The sequence below is a fragment of the Oncorhynchus kisutch genome, unplaced genomic scaffold (genome assembly GCF_002021735.2).
Source record: "Oncorhynchus kisutch isolate 150728-3 unplaced genomic scaffold, Okis_V2 scaffold804, whole genome shotgun sequence".
Classification (NCBI taxonomy): domain Eukaryota; kingdom Metazoa; phylum Chordata; class Actinopteri; order Salmoniformes; family Salmonidae; genus Oncorhynchus; species Oncorhynchus kisutch.
In genome coordinates this window covers 115,933-137,065 of record NW_022262749.1, presented here as the reverse complement: position 1 = coordinate 137,065, position 21,133 = coordinate 115,933, and the positions used below count along the sequence as shown (strand labels likewise).

Sequence of the window (21,133 nt, the reverse complement as noted above, 5' to 3'; positions counted from 1 at the left end):
ACCTCTTCACGTTACCTCTCTGCTTTTCCTTCAGCTCATATAGTTGTATGAGCTGTGCCACTGCTGTTGGATGGTCCTCCCAGGCCGAATAACTCTTTCTGTGTTTCTCCCCCCACAGACTTGAGTAAACACAAGCGTTATGAGATCCGCCTAAGTGTGTACAACGCCGTGGGAGAGGGGCCTACCAGCACGCCACAGGAAGTGTTTGTAGGAGAGGCAGGTAAAGAAGCGATGATGAGATCAACTTTATTGTCCTTAGTGGTTCCACTGTTCTGGGAAAACGAACCCAAGCACAGCTTACCTATTTAAAGGTATTTGACATATGAATTGGACCTGGTCTGACCAATATCACTATCACTATTGAATGTTTACCCCTCCACTCCACTCCAGTTCCAACAGCCCCGCCCCAATCTGTGACCATCCAATCATCAACAGCCACCCAGCTGGATGTCACATGGAGCCCGCCTCCTCTTGACTCTCAGAATGGAGACATACAGGGGTACAAGGTGAGGATCACAATCTGGGCAATCACTTAACCTGAACCACTTCTAACATGTGGGTCTGTAGTATAGCATACTGTAGTATACCATACTGTAGTATAGCATACTGTAGTTCATGTGGGTCTGTAGTATACCACACTGTAGAGCATGTGGGTCTGTAGTATACTGTAGTATAGCATACTGTAGTATAGCATACTGTAGAGCATGTGGGTCTGTAGTATACCGTACTGTAGTATACCAAACTGAAGTATAACATACTGTAGTATACCATACTGTAGTATACCATACTGTAGTATACCAAACTGAAGTATAACATACTGTAGTATACCATACTGTAGTATACCATACTGTAGTATAGCATGCTGTAGAACATGTGGGTCTGTAGTATACCTTACTGTAGTATACCAAACTGTAGTATAGCATACTGTGGGACATGTGGGTCTGTAGTATACCATACTGTAGTATACCAAACTGTAGTATACCATACTGTAGAACATGTGGGTCTGTGGTATACTGTACCGTAGTATACCATACTGTAGAACATGTGGGTCTGTAGTATACCATACCATAGTATACCATACTGTAGTATAGCATACTGTAGAACATGTGGGTCTGTAGTATACCTTACTGTAGTATAGCATACTGTAGAACATGTGGGTCTGTAGTATACCATACTGTAGTATAGCATACTGTAGAACATGTGGGTCTGTAGTATGCCATACTGTAGTATAGCATACTGTAGAACATGTGGGTCTGTAGTATACCATACTGTAGTATAGCATACTGTAGAACATGTGGGTCTGTAGTATACCATACTGTAGTATAGCATACTGTAGTACATGTGAGTCTGTAGTATACCATACTGTAGTAGAGCATACTGTAGAACATGTGGGTCTGTAGTATACCATACTGTAGTATAGCATACTGTAGAACATGTGGGTCTATAGTATACCATACTGTAGTATAGCATACTGTAGAACATGTGGGTCTGTAGTATACCATACTGTAGTATAGCATACTGTAGAACATGTGGGTCTGTAGTATACCTTACTGTAGTATACCAAACTGAAGTATAACATACTGTAGTATAGCATACTGTAGAACATGTGGGTCTGTAGTATACCATACTGTAGTATAGCATACTGTAGAACATGTGGGTCTATAGTATACCATACTGTAGTATAGCATACTGTAGAACATGTGGGTCTGTAGTATACCATACTGTAGTATAGCATACTGTAGAACATGTGGGTCTGTAGTATACCATACTGTAGTATAGCATACTGTAGAACATGTGGGTCTGTAGTATACCATACTGTAGTATAGCATACTGTAGAACATGTGGGTCTGTAGTATACCATACTGTAGTATAGCATACTGTAGAACATGTGGGTCTGTAGTATACCATACTGTAGTATAGTATACTGTAGAACATGTGGGTCTGTAGTACACACACACACACACACACACACACACACACACACACACACACACACATCAGGCAACATGCTAAGCCATAGATGAAAGTGAAACAACTGATAGAATGTGAATATAACCTCTGACCCTTCATCATGTATTATAGCTCTATCTGAAAACAACCTCTGACCCTTCCTCATGTATTCTAGATCTACTTCTGGGAGTTCCAGCTGCAGAATGAGACAGAGAGACTGCGTACCATGTTCCTCCCAGAGCTAGGGGTCAAGATTAAGAACCTGACTGGCTATACCACATACATGATCAGTGTAGCAGCCTTCAACGCAGCAGGGGACGGACCCCGGAGTCCCCCGACCAGGGGCCGAACACAACAGGCTGGTAAGAGCCATACACACACACACACACACACGTACAGCAGGCCGGTAAAGGACACACTAACACACACACACATGCACACTGACACACACAGACACACCACCTACAGTATATGTGGTATCCTTCAATTACCCACCAGAGGGCGGTCTCAACAAGCATGTGAGCTCTAAGCCAAAGCGACTGGGTTAGAGCCAGTCAATAGGACAGTACAGAGTTACAGTAAGAGTAGGAAGCTGACCAACAGCACTGCATCACATCTACTACTGTATCTGTGCTACCCACCACCATTAGGCTCCCTCTTCTTCTGTCCCTTTCTATCTCCCTCTCTCCCACTCACTGTTACAATGTTCTCAAGTGCCCGTTTATAGGATATGCTCAGGACTCTGTTCCCTGCCACAGTAGTGCACTGCATGAGAAACAGATGAGAGCTTTCAGCTCTGACTCAGTGGTTCTCAGTAGAACGCACTACACACGGTGTAACTATCTGTACCTTAACTGTGCTACTCCCGTCTGTCTGTCTGCGTCTGTCTGTCTGTCTGTCTGAAGGATATCCTCAGGACCCTGTGCCCTCTCTGTCCTCAAGTCAGTTCAGTTTGAAGGATATTCTCAGGACCCTGTGCCCTCTCTGTCCTCAAGTCAGTTCAGTTTGAAGGATATTCTCAGGACCCTGTACCCTCTCTGTCCTCATGTCCCAGTTCAGTTTGAAGGATATTCTCAGGACCCTGTGCCCTCTCTGTCCTCATGTCCCAGTTCAGTTTGAACTACAGGAGAAACGGATGAGAGCTGTCAGCTTGAGTCACTGGTATTCAGCACCAGGGACACGTACTGCACACTACAGATTGTGTAACCGTCAATGTTGTCCCCTTCCCTAATAGTAAATAGGACATATTGTAACGAGATTTGTCTTCCTCTGACGAAGAGCATGAAGGATCGGACCAATATGCAGCGTGGAACGTGTCCATGTTGATATTTATTAACACTGAACACAAAAAACAAAATAGCAAGGAGAACGAACGGAAATGAAACAGTTCTGTCTGGTGACGACACAGAGACAGAAAACAATCACCCACCACTAAAATAGGGAAAACAGACTACCTAAGTATGATTCTCAATCAGAGACAACGAACGACACCTGCCTCTGATTGAGAACCATAAAGGCCAAACACAGAAACACTACATAGAAAAAAGAACATAGACTACCCACCCCAACTCACACCCTGACCAAACTAACACAAAGACATAATAAAGAACATAGACTACCCACCCCAACTCACGCCTCTGACCAACCTAAAACAAAGACATAATAAAGAACATAGACTACCCACCCCAACTCACACCCTGACCAACCTAAAACAAAGACATAATAAAGAACATAGACTACCCACCCCAACTCACGCCCCTGACCAAACTAACACAAAGACATAATAAAGAACATAGACTACCCACCCCAACTCACGCCCCTGACCAAACTAACACAAAGACATAATAAAGAACATAGACTACCCACCCCAACTCACGCCCCTGACCAAACTAACACAAAGACATAATAAAGAACATAGACTACCCACCCCAACACACGCCCCTGACCAACCTAAAACAAAGACATAACAAAGGAACTAAGGTCAGAACGTGACGCATATATGCAACAAGTTTGGACCCAGGATATGGGAACTAAGAGTCAAGGGGTATGTGGGGGAAGAGTCTTATTGATGAGGATTTGACAGCTACTACTAACATTTTCATGGGGAAATCACAGGGGTGGAATGGAAGCCTGATGACAATATAGAGGAAGAGGAGGAGGATGGTACTGTATAGGGTTGAATATTTTCCCAGTATTTTTCCTAGTATTTTTCTCCTGGGTAACCCGGTATTTCCTGCCAAAACCGGACATTTATTCAAAAGCATATGAAGAATATTCTGTCTGGATTTGATCAAAAATAAAAAGCCAATAGATGTAGCTGGCTATGTGCTCTCTTGGGTAAATACATGAAACTAGCTCCAGTAGGCTAATATTTTTGAGTGTGAACTGTATTACTGTACTGTATTGTATTATACTGTATTACTGTACTGTATTGTATTATACTGTATTACTGTACTGCATTGTATTATACTGTATTACTGTACTGTATTGTATTATACTGTATTACTGTACTGTATTGTATTATACTGTATTACTGTACTGTATTGTATTATACTGTATTACTGTACTGTATTGTATTATACTGTATTACTGTACTGTATTATACTGTATTACTGTACTGTATTGTATTATACTGTATTACTGTACTGTATTGTATTATACTGTATTACTGTACTGTATTGTATTATACTGTATTACTGTACTGTATTGTATTATACTGTATTACTGTACTGTAATGTATTATACTGTATTACTGTACTGTATTGTATTATACTGTATTACTGTACTGTATTGTATTATACTGTATTACTGTACTGTAATGTATTATACTGTATTACTGTACTGTAATGTATTATACTGTATTACTGTACTGTGATGTATTATAATGTATTACTGTACTGTATTGTATTATACTGTATTACTGTATTACTGTACTGTATTGTATTATACTGTATTACTGTACTGTGTTGTATTATACTGTATTACTGTACTGTATTGTATTATACTGTATTACTGTACTGTATTGTATTATACTGTATTACTGTACTGTATTGTATTATACTGTATTACTGTACTGTATTGTATTATACTGTATTACTGTACTGTGATGTATTATACTGTATTACTGTACTGTATTGTATTATACTGTATTACTGTACTGTATTGTATTATACTGTATTACTGTACTGTATTGTATTATACTGTATTACTGTACTGTGTTGTATTATACTGTATTACTGTACTGTATTGTATTATACTGTATTACTGTACTGTGTTGTATTATACTGTATTACTGTACTGTATTGTATTATACTGTATTACTGTACTGTGATGTATTATAATGTATTATATAGACTGGAATTACGCGCTTCGTTCAAACCAAGACAAAGCAGGGAGAGAACATGTGGTTCTGGTGCAGAACATGCAGACTACAAAGTTCCAAGTATAGGCTAGCGAATTAGATTTTAAATGTTAAATATAGTAGGGCCTATTTGTATAATTAGTAGGCTGACGCATATATACCTTTCATAATATTTAATGTTATTAGCCTTCCTCCTCTTTCTCTCTCTCGCTTTCAACAGTTAAATAAAACACGTTTCGTTGTCCTCATCTTCATCATTCTAATCACATCCTTGAATAATGCAGGACTAGAATGAGATGCAGAGGGCTTTCACTTCTCTTCACCAAGAATGAATGGTTGGTTATGGGTCTGAATAAATAACTACTACAGCCTACCGCCATCGCACGTTCACTCTTCTTTCAGACTACCAGTGAGTTCTACTGGCTGCCCTTCTTTCAGACTACCAGTGAGTTCTACTGGCTGTTCTTCTTTCAGACTACCAGTGAGTTCTACTGGCTGTTCTTCTTTCAGACTACCAGTGAGTTCTACTGGCTGTTCTTCTTTCAGACTACCAGTGAGTTCTACTGGCTGCTCTTCTTTCAGACTACCAGTGAGTTCTACTGGCTGTTCTTCTTTCAGACTACCAGTGAGTTCTACTGGCTGTTCTTCTTTCAGACTACCGGTGAGTTCTACTGGCTGTTCTTCTTTCAGACTACCAGTGAGTTCTACTGGCTGTTCTTCTTTCAGACTACCAGTGAGTTCTACTGGCTGTTCTTCTTTCAGACTACCAGTGAGTTCTACTGGCTGTTCTTCTTTCAGACTACCAGTGAGTTCTACTGGCTGTTCTTCTTTCAGACTACCAGTGAGTTATACTGGCTGCCCTTCTTTCAGACTACCAGTGAGTTCTACTGGCTGTTCTTCTTTCAGACTACCAGTGAGTTCTACTGGCTGTTCTTCTTTCAGACTACCAGTGAGTTCTACTGGCTGTTCTTCTTTCAGACTACCAGTGAGTTCTACTGGCTGCTCTTCTTTCAGACTACCAGTGAGTTCTACTGGCTGTTCTTCTTTCAGACTACCAGTGAGTTCTACTGGATGTTCTTCTTTCAGACTACCAGTGAGTTCTACTGGCTGCTCTTCTTTCAGACTACCAGTGAGTTCTACTGGCTGTTCTTCTTTCAGACTACCAGTGAGTTCTACTGGCTGTTCTTCTTTCAGACTACCAGTGAGTTCTACTGGCTGTTCTTCTTTCAGACTACCAGTGAGTTCTACTGGCTGCCCTTCTTTCAGACTACCAGTGAGTTCTACTGGCTGTTCTTCTTTCAGACTACCAGTGAGTTCTACTGGCTGTTCTTCTTTCAGACTACCAGTGAGTTCTACTGGCTGTTCTTCTTTCAGACTACCAGTGAGTTCTACTGGCTGTTCTTCTTTCAGACTACCAGTGAGTTCTACTGGCTGTTCTTCTTTCAGACTACCAGTGAGTTCTACTGGCTGTTCTTCTTTCAGACTACCAGTGAGTTCTACTGGCTGTTCTTCTTTCAGACTACCAGTGAGTTCTACTGGCTGTTCTTCTTTCAGACTACCAGTGAGTTCTACTGGCTGTTCTTCTTTCAGACTACCAGTGAGTTCTACTGGCTGTTCTTCTTTCAGACTACCAGTGAGTTCTACTGGCTGTTCTTCTTTCAGACTACCAGTGAGTTCTACTGGCTGTTCTTCTTTCAGACTACCAGTGAGTTCTACTGGCTGTTCTTCTTTCAGACTACCAGTGAGTTCTACTGGCTGTTCTTCTTTCAGACTACCAGTGAGTTCTACTGGCTGCCCTTCTTTCAGACTACCAGTGAGTTCTACTGGCTGTTCTTCTTTCAGACTACCAGTGAGTTCTACTGGCTGTTCTTCTTTCAGACTACCAGTGAGTTCTACTGGCTGTTCTTCTTTCAGACTACCAGTGAGTTCTACTGGCTGTTCTTCTTTCAGACTACCAGTGAGTTCTACTGGCTGCTCTTCTTTCAGACTACCAGTGAGTTCTACTGGCTGTTCTTCTTTCAGACTACCAGTGAGTTCTACTGGCTGTTCTTCTTTCAGACTACCAGTGAGTTCTACTGGCTGTTCTTCTTTCAGACTACCAGTGAGTTCTACTGGCTGTTCTCCTTTCAGACTACCAGTGAGTTCTACTGGCTGTTCTTCTTTCAGACTACCAGTGAGTTCTACTGGCTGTTCTTCTTTCAGACTACCAGTGAGTTCTACTGGCTGTTCTCCTTTCAGACTACCAGTGAGTTCTACTGGCTGTTCTTCTTTCAGACTACCAGTGAGTTCTACTGGCTGTTCTTCTTTCAGACTACCAGTGAGTTCTACTGGCTGTTCTCCTTTCAGACTACCAGTGAGTTCTACTGGCTGTTCTTCTTTCAGACTACCAGTGAGTTCTACTGGCTGTTCTTCTTTCAGACTACCAGTGAGTTCTACTGGCTGTTCTCCTTTCAGACTACCAGTGAGTTCTACTGGCTGTTCTCCTTTCAGACTACCAGTGAGTTCTACTGGCTGTTCTTCTTTCAGACTACCAGTGAGTTCTACTGGCTGTTCTCCTTTCAGACTACCAGTGAGTTCTACTGGCTGTTCTTCTTTCAGACTACCAGTGAGTTCTACTGGCTGTTCTTCTTTCAGACTACCAGTGAGTTCTACTGGCTGTTCTCCTTTCAGACTACCAGTGAGTTCTACTGGCTGCTCTTCTTTCAGACTACCAGTGAGTTCTACTGGCTGTTCTTCTTTCAGACTACCAGTGAGTTCTACTGGCTGTTCTTCTTTCAGACTACCAGTGAGTTCTACTGGCTGTTCTTCTTTCAGACTACCAGTGAGTTCTACTGGCTGTTCTTCTTTCAGACTACCAGTGAGTTCTACTGGCTGTTCTTCTTTCAGACTACCAGTGAGTTCTACTGGCTGTTCTTCTTTCAGACTACCAGTGAGTTCTACTGGCTGTTCTTCTTTCAGACTACCAGTGAGTTCTACTGGCTGTTCTTCTTTCAGACTACCAGTGAGTTCTACTGGCTGTTCTTCTTTCAGACTACCAGCGAGTTCTACTGGCTGTTCTTCTTTCAGACTACCAGTGAGTTCTACTGGCTGTTCTTCTTTCAGACTACCAGTGAGTTCTACTGGCTGTTCTTCTTTCAGACTACCAGTGAGTTCTACTGGCTGTTCTTCTTTCAGACTACCAGTGAGTTCTACTGGCTGTTCTCCTTTCAGACTACCAGTGAGTTCTACTGGCTGTTCTTCTTTCAGACTACCAGTGAGTTCTACTGGCTGCTGTATTTAACATTCAGCAAACAAGAGTTTTGCGTCCCTCTTATTTTAGTCTGTTGGTATAAGAAATGCTACAAAATGATGTCCAGCAAGCTAGTTTTTCCTGTATGGGACTCCAAGAGCTACAGTAAGGAGCGTTTTTTAAGGAGAGGCCAGCGGAGCACAGGTGTGTGCGTTTTGCGCAAGACTCCGAGGCTATAAGTTACATCACCCATCATTCATTAGCTACATATCAGGCTAAATGTATTTCCTGAAAGACATAGGCTAGGCCATCTATATATGGGCCTATATATTAATCTAGAACAGGATTGTGTATTTTAGATGCTAAATGGAATTGGTTGAGAGTGAAAGACAGTGAGAGTGTGCTGTCTTGTACACTGATCTAAAGCAACTCTATAGGAGGGTTTTAAAACTGCAGCTGCAAAAAAAAATAACATCTTTACAATTGAAAAATAATCTGACCCCTGAAAGCCAGATGGAGATGATTAGACATGGTCATTATATTACTGTCGGCTCTGCTGCAGCAAATGTAGACCTGCCTACCTGTCACAAGAACAAAACGTTACCGTGAGATGATAGGTCTACGTACTGACATGGGCTGTCGGTCCCCACCCTGAGCGTTGATGAGTCATCATGCCAGAGAGAAGGCCGTAGAGAATCCAGATGTAGACAGCAGTAAACAGACATGGGCTGTCGGTCCCCACCCTGAACGTTGATGAGTCATCATCCCAGAGAGAAGGCCGTAGAGAATCCAGATGTAGACAGCAGTAAACAGACATGGGCTGTCGGTCCCCACCCTGAGCGTTGATGAGTCATCATGCCAGAGAGAAGGCCGTAGAGAATCCAGATGTAGACAGCAGTAAACAGACATGGGCTGTCGGTCCCCACCCTGAGCGTTGATGAGTCATCATCTCAGAGAGAAGGCCGTAGAGAATCCAGATGTAGACAGCAGTAAACAGACATGGGCTGTCGGTCCCCACCCTGAGCGTTGATGAGTCATCATCCCAGAGAGAAGGCCGTAGAGAATCCAGATGTAGACAGCAGTAAACAGACATGGGCTGTCGGTCCCCACCCTGAGCGTTGATGAGTCATCATGCTAGAGAGAAGGCCGTAGAGAATCCAGATGTAGACAGCAGTAAACAGACATGGGCTGTCGGTCCCCACCCTGAGCGTTGATGAGTCATCATGCCAGAGAGAAGGCTGTAGAGAATCCAGATGTAGACAGCAGTAAACAGACATGGGCTGTCGGTCCCCACCCTGAGCGTTGATGAGTCATCATGCCAGAGAGAAGGCCGTAGAGAATCCAGATGTAGACAGCAGTAAACAGACATGGGCTGTCGGTCCCCACCCTGAGCGTTGATGAGTCATCATGCCAGAGAGAAGGCCGTAGAGAATCCAGATGTAGACAGCAGTAAACAGACATGGGCTGTCGGTCCCCACCCTGAGCGTTGATGAGTCATCATCCCAGAGAGAAGGCCGTAGAGAATCCAGATGTAGACAGCAGTAAACAGACATGGGCTGTCGGTCCCCACCCTGAGCGTTGATGAGTCATCATGCCAGAGAGAAGGCCGTAGAGAATCCAGATGTAGACAGCAGTAAACAGACATGGGCTGTCGGTCCCCACCCTGAGCGTTGATGAGTCATCATCCCAGAGAGAAGGCCGTAGAGAATCCAGATGTAGACAGCAGTAAACAGACATGGGCTGTCGGTCCCCACCCTGAGCGTTGATGAGTCATCATGCCAGAGAGAAGGCCGTAGAGAATCCAGATGTAGACAGCAGTAAACAGACATGGGCTGTCGGTCCCCACCCTGAGCGTTGATGAGTCATCATCCCAGAGAGAAGGCCGTAGAGAATCCAGATGTAGACAGCAGTAAACAGACATGGGCTGTCGGTCCCCACCCTGAGCGTTGATGAGTCATCATCCCAGAGAGAAGGCCGTAGAGAATCCAGATGTAGACAGCAGTAAACAGACATGGGCTGTCGGTCCCCACCCTGAGCGTTGATGAGTCATCATCCCAGAGAGAAGGCCGTAGAGAATCCAGATGTAGACAGCAGTAAACAGACATGGGCTGTCGGTCCCCACCCTGAACGTTGATGAGTCATCATCCCAGAGAGAAGGCCGTAGAGAATCCAGATGTAGACAGCAGTAAACAGACATGGGCTGTCGGTCCCCACCCTGAGCGTTGATGAGTCATCATGCCAGAGAGAAGGCCGTAGAGAATCCAGATGTAGACAGCAGTAAACAGACATGGGCTGTCGGTCCCCACCCTGAGCGTTGATGAGTCATCATCCCAGAGAGAAGGCCGTAGAGAATCCAGATGTAGACAGCAGTAAACAGACATGGGCTGTCGGTCCCCACCCTGAGCGTTGATGAGTCATCATGCCAGAGAGAAGGCCGTAGAGAATCCAGATGTAGACAGCAATAAACAGACATGGGCTGTCGGTCCCCACCCTGAACGTTGATGAGTCATCATGCCAGAGAGAAGGCCGTAGAGAATCCAGATGTAGACAGCAGTAAACAGACATGGGCTGTCGGTCCCCACCCTGAGCGTTGATGAGTCATCATGCCAGAGAGAAGGCTGTAGAGAATCCAGATGTAGACAGCAGTAAACAGACATGGGCTGTCGGTCCCTACCCTGAGCGTTGATGAGTCATCATGCCAGAGAGAAGGCCGTAGAGAATCCAGATGTAGACAGCAGTAAACAGACATGGGCTGTCGGTCCCCACCCTGAGCGTTGATGAGTCATCATGCCAGAGAGAAGACCGTAGAGAATCCAGATGTAGACAGCAGTAAACAGACATGGGCTGTCGGTCCCCACCCTGAGCGTTGATGAGTCATCATCCCAGAGAGAAGGCCGTAGAGAATCCAGATGTAGACAGCAGTAAACAGACATGGGCTGTCGGTCCCCACCCTGAGCGTTGATGAGTCATCATGCCAGAGAGAAGGCCGTAGAGAATCCAGATGTAGACAGCAGTAAACAGACATGGGCTGTCGGTCCCCACCCTGAGCGTTGATGAGTCATCATCCCAGAGAGAAGGCCGTAGAGAATCCAGATGTAGACAGCAGTAAACAGACATGGGCTGTCGGTCCCCACCCTGAGCGTTGATGAGTCATCATGCCAGAGAGAAGGCCGTAGAGAATCCAGATGTAGACAGCAGTAAACAGACATGGGCTGTCGGTCCCCACCCTGAGCGTTGATGAGTCATCATCCCAGAGAGAAGGCCGTAGAGAATCCAGATGTAGACAGCAGTAAACAGACATGGGCTGTCGGTCCCCACCCTGAGCGTTGATGAGTCATCATCCCAGAGAGAAGGCCGTAGAGAATCCAGATGTAGACAGCAGTAAACAGACATGGGCTGTCGGTCCCCACCCTGAGCGTTGATGAGTCATCATCCCAGAGAGAAGGCCGTAGAGAATCCAGATGTAGACAGCAGTAAACAGACATGGGCTGTCGGTCCCCACCCTGAGCGTTGATGAGTCATCATCCCAGAGAGAAGGCCGTAGAGAATCCAGATGTAGACAGCAGTAAACAGACATGGGCTGTCGGTCCCCACCCTGAGCGTTGATGAGTCATCATCCCAGAGAGAAGGCCGTAGAGAATCCAGATGTAGACAGCAGTAAACAGACATGGGCTGTCGGTCCCCACCCTGAGCGTTGATGAGTCATCATGCCAGAGAGAAGGCCGTAGAGAATCCAGATGTAGACAGCAGTAAACAGACATGGGCTGTCGGTCCCCACCCTGAGCGTTGATGAGTCATCATGCCAGAGAGAAGGCCGTAGAGAATCCAGATGTAGACAGCAGTAAACAGACATGGGCTGTCGGTCCCCACCCTGAACGTTGATGAGTCATCATCCCAGAGAGAAGGCCGTAGAGAATCCAGATGTAGACAGCAGTAAACAGACATGGGCTGTCGGTCCCCACCCTGAGCGTTGATGAGTCATCATCCCAGAGAGAAGGCCGTAGAGAATCCAGATGTAGACAGCAGTTAACAGACATGGGCTGTCGGTCCCCACCCTGAACGTTGATGAGTCATCATCCCAGAGAGAAGGCCGTAGAGAATCCAGATGTAGACAGCAGTAAACAGACATGGGCTGTCGGTCCCCACCCTGAGCGTTGATGAGTCATCATGCCAGAGAGAAGGCCGTAGAGAATCCAGATGTAGACAGCAGTAAACAGACATGGGCTGTCGGTCCCCACCCTGAGCGTTGATGAGTCATCATCCCAGAGAGAAGGCCGTAGAGAATCCAGATGTAGACAGCAGTAAACAGACATGGGCTGTCGGTCCCCACCCTGAGCGTTGATGAGTCATCATGCCAGAGAGAAGGCCGTAGAGAATCCAGATGTAGACAGCAGTAAACAGACATGGGCTGTCGGTCCCCACCCTGAGCGTTGATGAGTCATCATCCCAGAGAGAAGGCCGTAGAGAATCCAGATGTAGACAGCAGTAAACAGACATGGGCTGTCGGTCCCCACCCTGAGCGTTGATGAGTCATCATCCCAGAGAGAAGGCCGTAGAGAATCCAGATGTAGACAGCAGTAAACAGACATGGGCTGTCGGTCCCCACCCTGAGCGTTGATGAGTCATCATGCCAGAGAGAAGGCCGTAGAGAATCCAGATGTAGACAGCAGTAAACAGACATGGGCTGTCGGTCCCCACCCTGAGCGTTGATGAGTCATCATGCCAGAGAGAAGGCCGTAGAGAATCCAGATGTAGACAGCGCATATCATTAAACAGTTCCATTTCACGTCATGCTGTTCACATCAATGATTTATTATGATTGACTGGTTTCTCACAGTTATTTATCCTGGGAAAATGGAGTGGTTTTGGGGCAGTAAAATAGAGAGAACTGCATTGTTGGTAAAGGGCTTGTCAGTCAGCGTTTCACGATAAAGTAACACCTGATTTCTTCGGAGCGCGTGACAAATAACATTTGATTTGATTTGATTTTAGCCCTCGGTAAATCTCAGTAACCGTGTCCTCGCCATTCAACCCTGGTACTGTAGAGTGATGGGGACACATGTGGATTGGGTTGTTCTGACCCACGTCCTGCCACACTACTGACACACACAAAGAGGCCTGTGTTCAGTCAGTCACCCCCCTGCAGACAAACACACTAAAACCCTCCTCTGTGGGTTCTAGAGGGGAATCAGTTTACAGAATGAATTCCTCTGGTGTTTCCCGCAGCCAAGCTGGTCACCCGGCCTCTTGAAGGACTGTGACATTGCAGAGAGAGGCAGAGGGGATGAAGTACTGAGGAGACCACAGAATATTCTGGCTCCTCGCTCCTCTCTGCTCTGCAGGGCTCTGGAGCTAAAACAAAAAGACCACAGAATATTCTGGCTCCCCGCTCCTCTCTGCTCTGCAGGGTAACTGGGAGAGGAGCCAACCCAAAGCCTTGGCAATTTAATGCAGGATTCTCACATGACTTCCAGAAGGTCAGGGGATGAATGGATGATTGTATCTGTCCCAGTCCCCAAGTATAATACTAGTATTGCTTCAGTATAATGACTTTGATGAATGAAGCAGACTGCCAGGATATGGACTAAACTCAATCACATAGTGGCTTTCCAGATAAGGCTTTCAGTAGTGTGTTTGATTTGTACAACAGCATATCCCGGATGGAGGGAGTTGTCATGTGATCTAGGACCTGGTGCGCCAGCCTAGGTGTCCTTCCCTAACCATGGCTCTCTCTCTCCCTCTCCTCTCCCTCTCCTGTTTCCCTCTTTCCCTCTCTATCTCCCCCCTCTCTTCTCCCTCTCCCTCCTTCCCTTTCCCCCTTCCTCCCCCTCTTCCTCCTCTCCAGCCCCCAGCAGACCCAGCTTCCTCCACTTCAGTGAGCTGACCACCACGTCAGTCAACATGTCGTGGGGAGAACCAGGCCAGGCCAACGGCATCATTGAGGGCTACCGCCTGGTCTACGAGCCCTGCACACCTGTTGATGGTGAGACACACACACACACGTGTTGATAGTGAGAAAACACACACACACACACATGAATGCATGTGCACACACACGCGTGTGTTTATAGTGAGAAAACACACACACACACACATGAACGCATGCGCACACACACAGTCTCATGGATGGTGAGAAACAAACACACACACAGTGTTGATAGTGAGAAAACACACACACACATGAACTTATGCACACACACACACGCACGCACGCAAGCAAACATGCACACACAGACAAACAGACACACACACACACTCACACACCCATGGACGGTGAGAACCTCTGGAGCCTGGAAGGCTGGAAGGCTGTTAGTTACTTTGTTAGGCCTTTAAACTACCCAGATAGCTAGATAGTTTACTATCAGTCCGTGGGATGATTTACAGTCATAGGCTAGCATCACCGCCGCCATGGTCTTAGATTGGTGTCCTAATCTGTTACAGCTGGGTAGTTCTAGGCCGGCCCTGGGGCCACATGCAGTCAGCTTGTTTACAACCTCCTCTCTCTCCTGTTGAGAGAAAACCCAGCTAATAGCTGGTATGTGTGGTTGGGTCTCCAGATTCCGTAGTAATTAGGAACAGACAGGGGTGGGGGTTTGGGAATGGGAGGTAGAGAACCTCTGTGGTCCCTGGCCTGTTGGCCACTAATGGCTTCTATCTGGCCCCTAGAGCAGTCAGCCATGTGGGAGGGAAAGAGGCACAGCAGGGTCTGGGATGGTGGAGGAACATGTCTCTCTATCTGGAGGGGTGCAGTGATAGGTCTGTTTATCTGGAGGGGACACTCATGCTTATATACCATGAACTGTCAGTAGGGAGGTGGAAAGATGCTACCATGAACTGTCAGTAGGGAGGTGGAAAGGTGCTACCATGAACTGTCAGTATGGAGGTGGAAAGATGCTACCATGAACTGTCAGTAGGGAGGTGGAAAGGTGCTACCATGAACTGTCAGTAGGGAGGTGGAAAGATGCTACCATGAACTGTCAGTAGGGAGGTGGTGTAGCTTCTAGCCTCCAGTATCTCCAGCCTGTATCTCTATACTGACTCCTCTCCTCTCTACTCCACTCCAGGTGTTAGTAAGATAGTCACAGTGGACGTGAAGGGCAGCACCCCCCTGTGGATGAAGATTAAGGACCTGGCTGATGGGGTGACCTATAACTTCAGGATCCGGGCCAAGACCCTCACCTACGGGCCGGAGGTGGAGGCTAACATCACTACTGGACCAGGAGAAGGTATATAACACAGTATCTCTGGTCCAGCTAACATCACTACCGGACCAGGAGAAGGTAGGTAACACAGTATCTCTGGTCCCGCTACCAGGAGAAGGTATGTAACACAGTATCTCTGGTCCCGCTACCAGGGAAGGTATGTAAGCACAGTATCTCTGGTCCAGCTAACATCACTACCGGACCAGGAGAAGGTATGTAACACAGTATCTCTGGTCCAGCTAACATCACTACCGGACCAGGAGAAGGTAGGTAACACAGTATCTCTGGTCCAGCTAACATCACTACTGGACCAGGAGAAGGTATGTAACACAGTATCTCTGGTCCAGCTAACATCACTACCGGACCAGGAGAAGGTAGGTAACACAGTATCTCTGGTCCAGCTAACATCACTACCGGACCAGGAGAAGGTAGGTAACACAGTATCTCTGGTCCAGCTAACATCACTACCGGACCAGGAGAAGGTAGGTAACACAGTATCTCTGGTCCAGCTAACATCACTACCGGACCAGGAGAAGGTATGTAACACAGTATCTCTGGTCCAGCTAACATCACTACCGGACCAGGAGAAGGTAGGTAACACAGTATCTCTGGTCCAGCTAACATCACTACCGGACCAGGAGAAGGTAGGTAACACAGTATCTCTGGTCCCGCTACCAGGAGAAGGTATGTAAACACAGTATCTCTGGTCCAGCTAACATCACTACCGGACCAGGAGAAGGTAGGTAACACAGTATCTCTGGTCCAGCTAACATCACTACCGGACCAGGAGAAGGTAGCCTGGCTGGTCATAGGTTGTGTTCAGTAGGGAACACTGTAGCGAGATGTTTTGCAACAGAAAATGAAGGTCTGTGTTCTTATTGGACAAGTTCAGCTAGTACCTCCCTGTTTAAAATAGTTTTAAAAGGTTTTCTCCCTACTGCTGGCTTTGTCAATGCTCTGTTTGTCGAATTACAGAATGTACATATCTGTCCTGTTCCCCTCATCTCCCCTCCCCTCCTCTCCCCACTCCACCCCTCCTCTCCCCTTCCCTCCTCTCCTCTCCCTACCCATCCCCTCCTCTCCCCACTCCACCCCTCCTCTCCCCTTCCCTCCTCTCCTCTCCTCTCCCTACCCATCCCCTCCTCTCCCCACTCCACCCCTCCTCTCCCCTTCCCTCCTCTCCTCTCCTCTCCCTACCCATCCCCTCCTCTTCCCACTCTACCCCTCCTCTCCCCTTCCCTCCTCTCCTCTCCCTACCCATCCACTCCTCTCCCCACCCCTCTCCCCCTCTCCTATCCCTGCCATCCCCTTTTCTCCCCTCCCCTCCCCCATCCTCCCCTCCCCCATCCTCCCCTCCCCCATCCTCCCCTCCCCCATCCCCTCCTCCTCTCCCCACCCCTCCCCCATCCTCCCCTCCTCTCCCCACCCCTCTCCTCCAGGAGCCCCAGGCCCTCCAGGTGAACCCTTTATCTCCCGGTACGGCACGGCCCTCACCCTACACTGGACCAGTGGAGACCCAGGCCGAGCTCCCATTACACGCTACGTCATTGAGGCCAGGCCCTCTGGTGAGTCCAGGGGATATTAGATATTAGATATTAGACCGTAGGCTTTCCTGGTGTAACTGAACCAATGGAACCAATGGAACCAGTGGAACCCAATGGAACCAATGGAACCAGTGGAACCAATGGAACCAGTTGGAATAGTGTGAAAGTGCAAAACCCACCCTTCTGGGACTCCAGGCAGGCTCAATCAAACACTCTGTATTTCCTGCTCCCCTCTAGATGAAGGACTGTGGGATATCCTCATCAAAGACATTCCAAAGGAAGTGACATCATACACACTGAACCTGGACATGCTGAGAGAAGGGGTTACTTATGACTTCCGGGTCATTGGGGTCAACGACTACGGCTATGGCTCCCCCAGTGCTCCTTCACCCTCTATCTCTGGTTAGTTATGCTTGTTCAGGTATAATACATGTCTGAATATTACAACATACATATGGATGCCTTTCCCAGACCTGATTGAGCCTATTCCAGGACTAAAACTATTTTAACCAGTGGATTTTCTATTTGACTTACATTTTAACTCTGTACTTGTCTTCATCTAGGTCCGGGAAGCCAGCCCATACAGTATAGGTTTAGTTAGTGACTTGTTCTTCCTCTTGGTACAGATATCTGTTATCTAGCTCTCTTGTGACTCTCATCTCCAGCCCAGAAAGTGTCTCCCTTCTATGAAGAGTGGTGGTTCCTGGTGGTCATCGCTCTGGTGGGCCTAATCTTCATCCTCCTCCTCGTCTTCATCCTCATCATCAGGGGCCAGAGTAAGAAGTACACCAAGAAGGCTGACTCAGGTAGACAACACAGAGAACTGCTCCATATATAACTGTCCTCTCTGATTCGTGTTTCTCTCAACTCTTTGTTCCTTTCCCAACATTCCATTCCTAATATTCCATTCCCAACATTCCATTCCTAATATTCCATTCCCAACATTCCATTCCCAACATTCCATTCCTAATATTCCATTCCCAACATTCCATTCCCCAAATTCCATTCCCAACATTCCATTCCCAACATTCCATTCCCAATATTCCATTCCTAATATTCCATTCCCAACATTCCATTCCCAACATTCCATTCCCAATATTCCATTCCTAATATTCCATTCCCAACATTCCATTCCTAATATTCCATTCCCAACATTCCATTCCTAATATTCCATTCCCAACATTCCATTCCCAATATTCAATTTCCAACATTCCTTTCCCAACATTCCATTCCCAACATTCCATTCTCAATATTCCATTCCCAACATTCCATTCCCAATATTCAATTCCCAACATTCCATTCCTAATATTCCATTCCCAATATTCAATTCCCAACATTCCATTCCCAAGTTATTGATACTTTTGAGGGGTGGCTTCCTGGACACAGATTAAGACTAGTTCTGGACAACAAAAAAAAAATGTTTTGATAGAGATGCACCATTGATCTATCTTTTCAGTCCAGGACTAGTTTTAATCTGTGTCTGAGAAGCTGGCCCGTAAGGAGCCCAGAGTCATCAGTTGTGATTGGAACATCTGAAAACTATTTATACAATTGTAAAAATACTGCATGACCATTGTAATATAAGACCAAGCTAAAAACACTATCAAATTCAGTTCTAGCCCTTTTAACAGTAACAGTTGTCACAAAGTGCCTTACATAAGCACAGGTAGACAGGAGAATGAGAGACGAGAGGTCATTATTGTCCCCTATTTAGAAAGAATGGGTATCGATCTGCCAGGGTTTGTTCTGATGTTTAAGCCAATAGTTATTCAGTCAGTACACTGTGTGTGCCTTCTGTCCCTGACCCCACAGTGCCAGACTGACGCTCTGTTGAGTCATCCCAGGTTACATCACTGTTGGACTCTGGCATCACGGGTTGACTGCCACTGCTCCTCCTCTGCATTTTTTGAGGGAGCACTGATGGCCAAATCCTGTAAAATAATCACTTGATAACGACTTGTTAGAACTCACAGGGATGGAGAGAAAGAGAGGTGGAGAGAAACAGGAGAGAGGAAGGGAAGTAGAGACAGAGAGGATGAGAAACAGGAGAGAGGAAGGAGTGGAAGAGAGGTCAAGCCTGCCAGGATCTCACATCATTACCTTTTAACGCCCCGTTAGTGTTTAGTGTGGTGTTGAGAGTGGTCCCACAGTGTCCAGGTGTCCTGTAGGGGTCAGGGGTCAGTCAATAGGGATTTGGATGGTCCAGGAGAGACAAGGACCGTGTTTGTCTGGGACACAAAGAGCTCCTTTTAGAGCCTGCACCCCCAGCTACCCCCCAGCCACCCCTGGCAACACAGCCGTTTTGTACCACTGACAAGTTGTTTGTTTTACTGTGGTCCAAACTCACCACCAGGACCAGGCACCAGCATGGTGAGTCACACTAACCAGCCAGGAGGAAGAGAGAGGAGAGGTCACTGCCCCCTAAACCCTGCCTCTACTCCTCAACTGTTCTGCCTGCGGCTAGGGAACCCTGACCTGTTCACCAGACGTGCTACCTGTCCCAGACCTGCTGTTTTCAACTCTCTTGAGCGGTAGAGATACTCTGAATGATCGGCTATGAAAAGCCAACTGACATTTCCTCCTGAGGTGCTGACTTGTTGCACCCTCGACAACCACTGTGATTATTATTATTTCACCCTGCTGGTCATCTATGAACATTTGAACATCTTGGCCATGTTCTGTTATAATCTCCACCCTGCACAGCCAGAAGAGGACTGGCCACCCCTCATAGCCTGGTTCCTCTCTAGGTTTCTTCCTAGGTTCCTGCCTTTCTAAGGACTTTTTCCTAGCCACTGTGCTTCTACACCAGCATTGCTTGCTGTTTGGGGTTTTAGGCTGGGTTTCTGTACAGCACTTTGTGACATCAGCTGATGTTAGAAGGGCTTTATAAATACATTTGATTGATTTATACTGTGTATGAGGGTATATATTTGGGCATGTGGGTCAGTCAAAACATGGTTTTGTTGGATCAGGGCCTGGCACCTCAGTAGAGTCTCTAACACTAAAGGTTTTATATTGAGACTGCTGATTAGCCTCAGTGCTAAATCATTGATGGTGTTGATGTGAGCTATGACCAGCCTTTCAAAACACATTGCAGCGCTACCGATGTGAGTGATCTGGATGGTCATGTAGGCCTTCTGGGCACAGGGACTATGGTGGTCTGCTTCAAACATGTATGTATTATAGATTGGGAGAGGTGGAAAATGTCAGTGAAGATACTTGCCAGTTGGTCAGCGCATGCTCTGAGTACGTGTCCTGGTAATCCGTCTGGCCCTGTATCCTTGTGAATGTTATCCTATTAAAAGGTTTTACTCACATCGGCTATTGAGAGCGTGATCACACAGTCGTCTGGAACAGCGTTTGCTCCCATGCATGGTTCAGTGTTGCTTTCCTCGAAGCGAGCATAGAAGGCATTTAGCTTGTGTGTGTGGCCTGCCCCTACAATGGACTAACCTTCTCCCAGTGTCCTCTTACCCCCACCTAGGGAGCCACAGTAACAGCACCTCCCTGCCCCTGTCCCATGGGGAGATGGTCAGGCTGGACGAGGGCCGTTTCCCCGCCCTGGAACTCAACAACAGACGCCTGTCAGTCAAGAACTCCTTCTGCCGCAAGAACGGCATCTACACACGGTCAGTAACACACACATGCGCGAGCACACACGCACACGATTTCTGCATGACATCTATTCTGAGGGTCATGTTTCACAGTAAACCATCTATTCTGAGGGTCATGTTTCACAGTAAACTATCTATTCTGATGCTCATGTTTCACAGTAAACCATCTATTCTGAGGGTCATGTTTAACAGTAAACCATCTATTCTGAGACTCATGTTTAACAGTAAACCAT

General features: G+C 46.5%; 1 protein-coding gene across 1 annotated transcript in view; it reads left to right on the top strand.

Annotated features, from left to right (window-relative positions):
* Positions 1-21,133, top strand: part of LOC109884278 (protein sidekick-2) — a gene marked incomplete at its 5' end in the record, with an annotated part of 55,358 nt that overhangs the window by 15,072 nt on the left and 19,153 nt on the right. Inside the window, 9 exons of the mRNA XM_031816479.1 lie at positions 119-220; positions 391-506; positions 2,126-2,312; positions 14,386-14,523; positions 15,605-15,766; positions 17,182-17,307; positions 17,524-17,688; positions 17,952-18,092; positions 20,771-20,915. Of these exons, the coding sequence (XP_031672339.1) occupies positions 119-220; positions 391-506; positions 2,126-2,312; positions 14,386-14,523; positions 15,605-15,766; positions 17,182-17,307; positions 17,524-17,688; positions 17,952-18,092; positions 20,771-20,915 (1,282 nt within the window). The remainder of the gene's footprint in view (positions 1-118; positions 221-390; positions 507-2,125; positions 2,313-14,385; positions 14,524-15,604; positions 15,767-17,181; positions 17,308-17,523; positions 17,689-17,951; positions 18,093-20,770; positions 20,916-21,133) is intronic.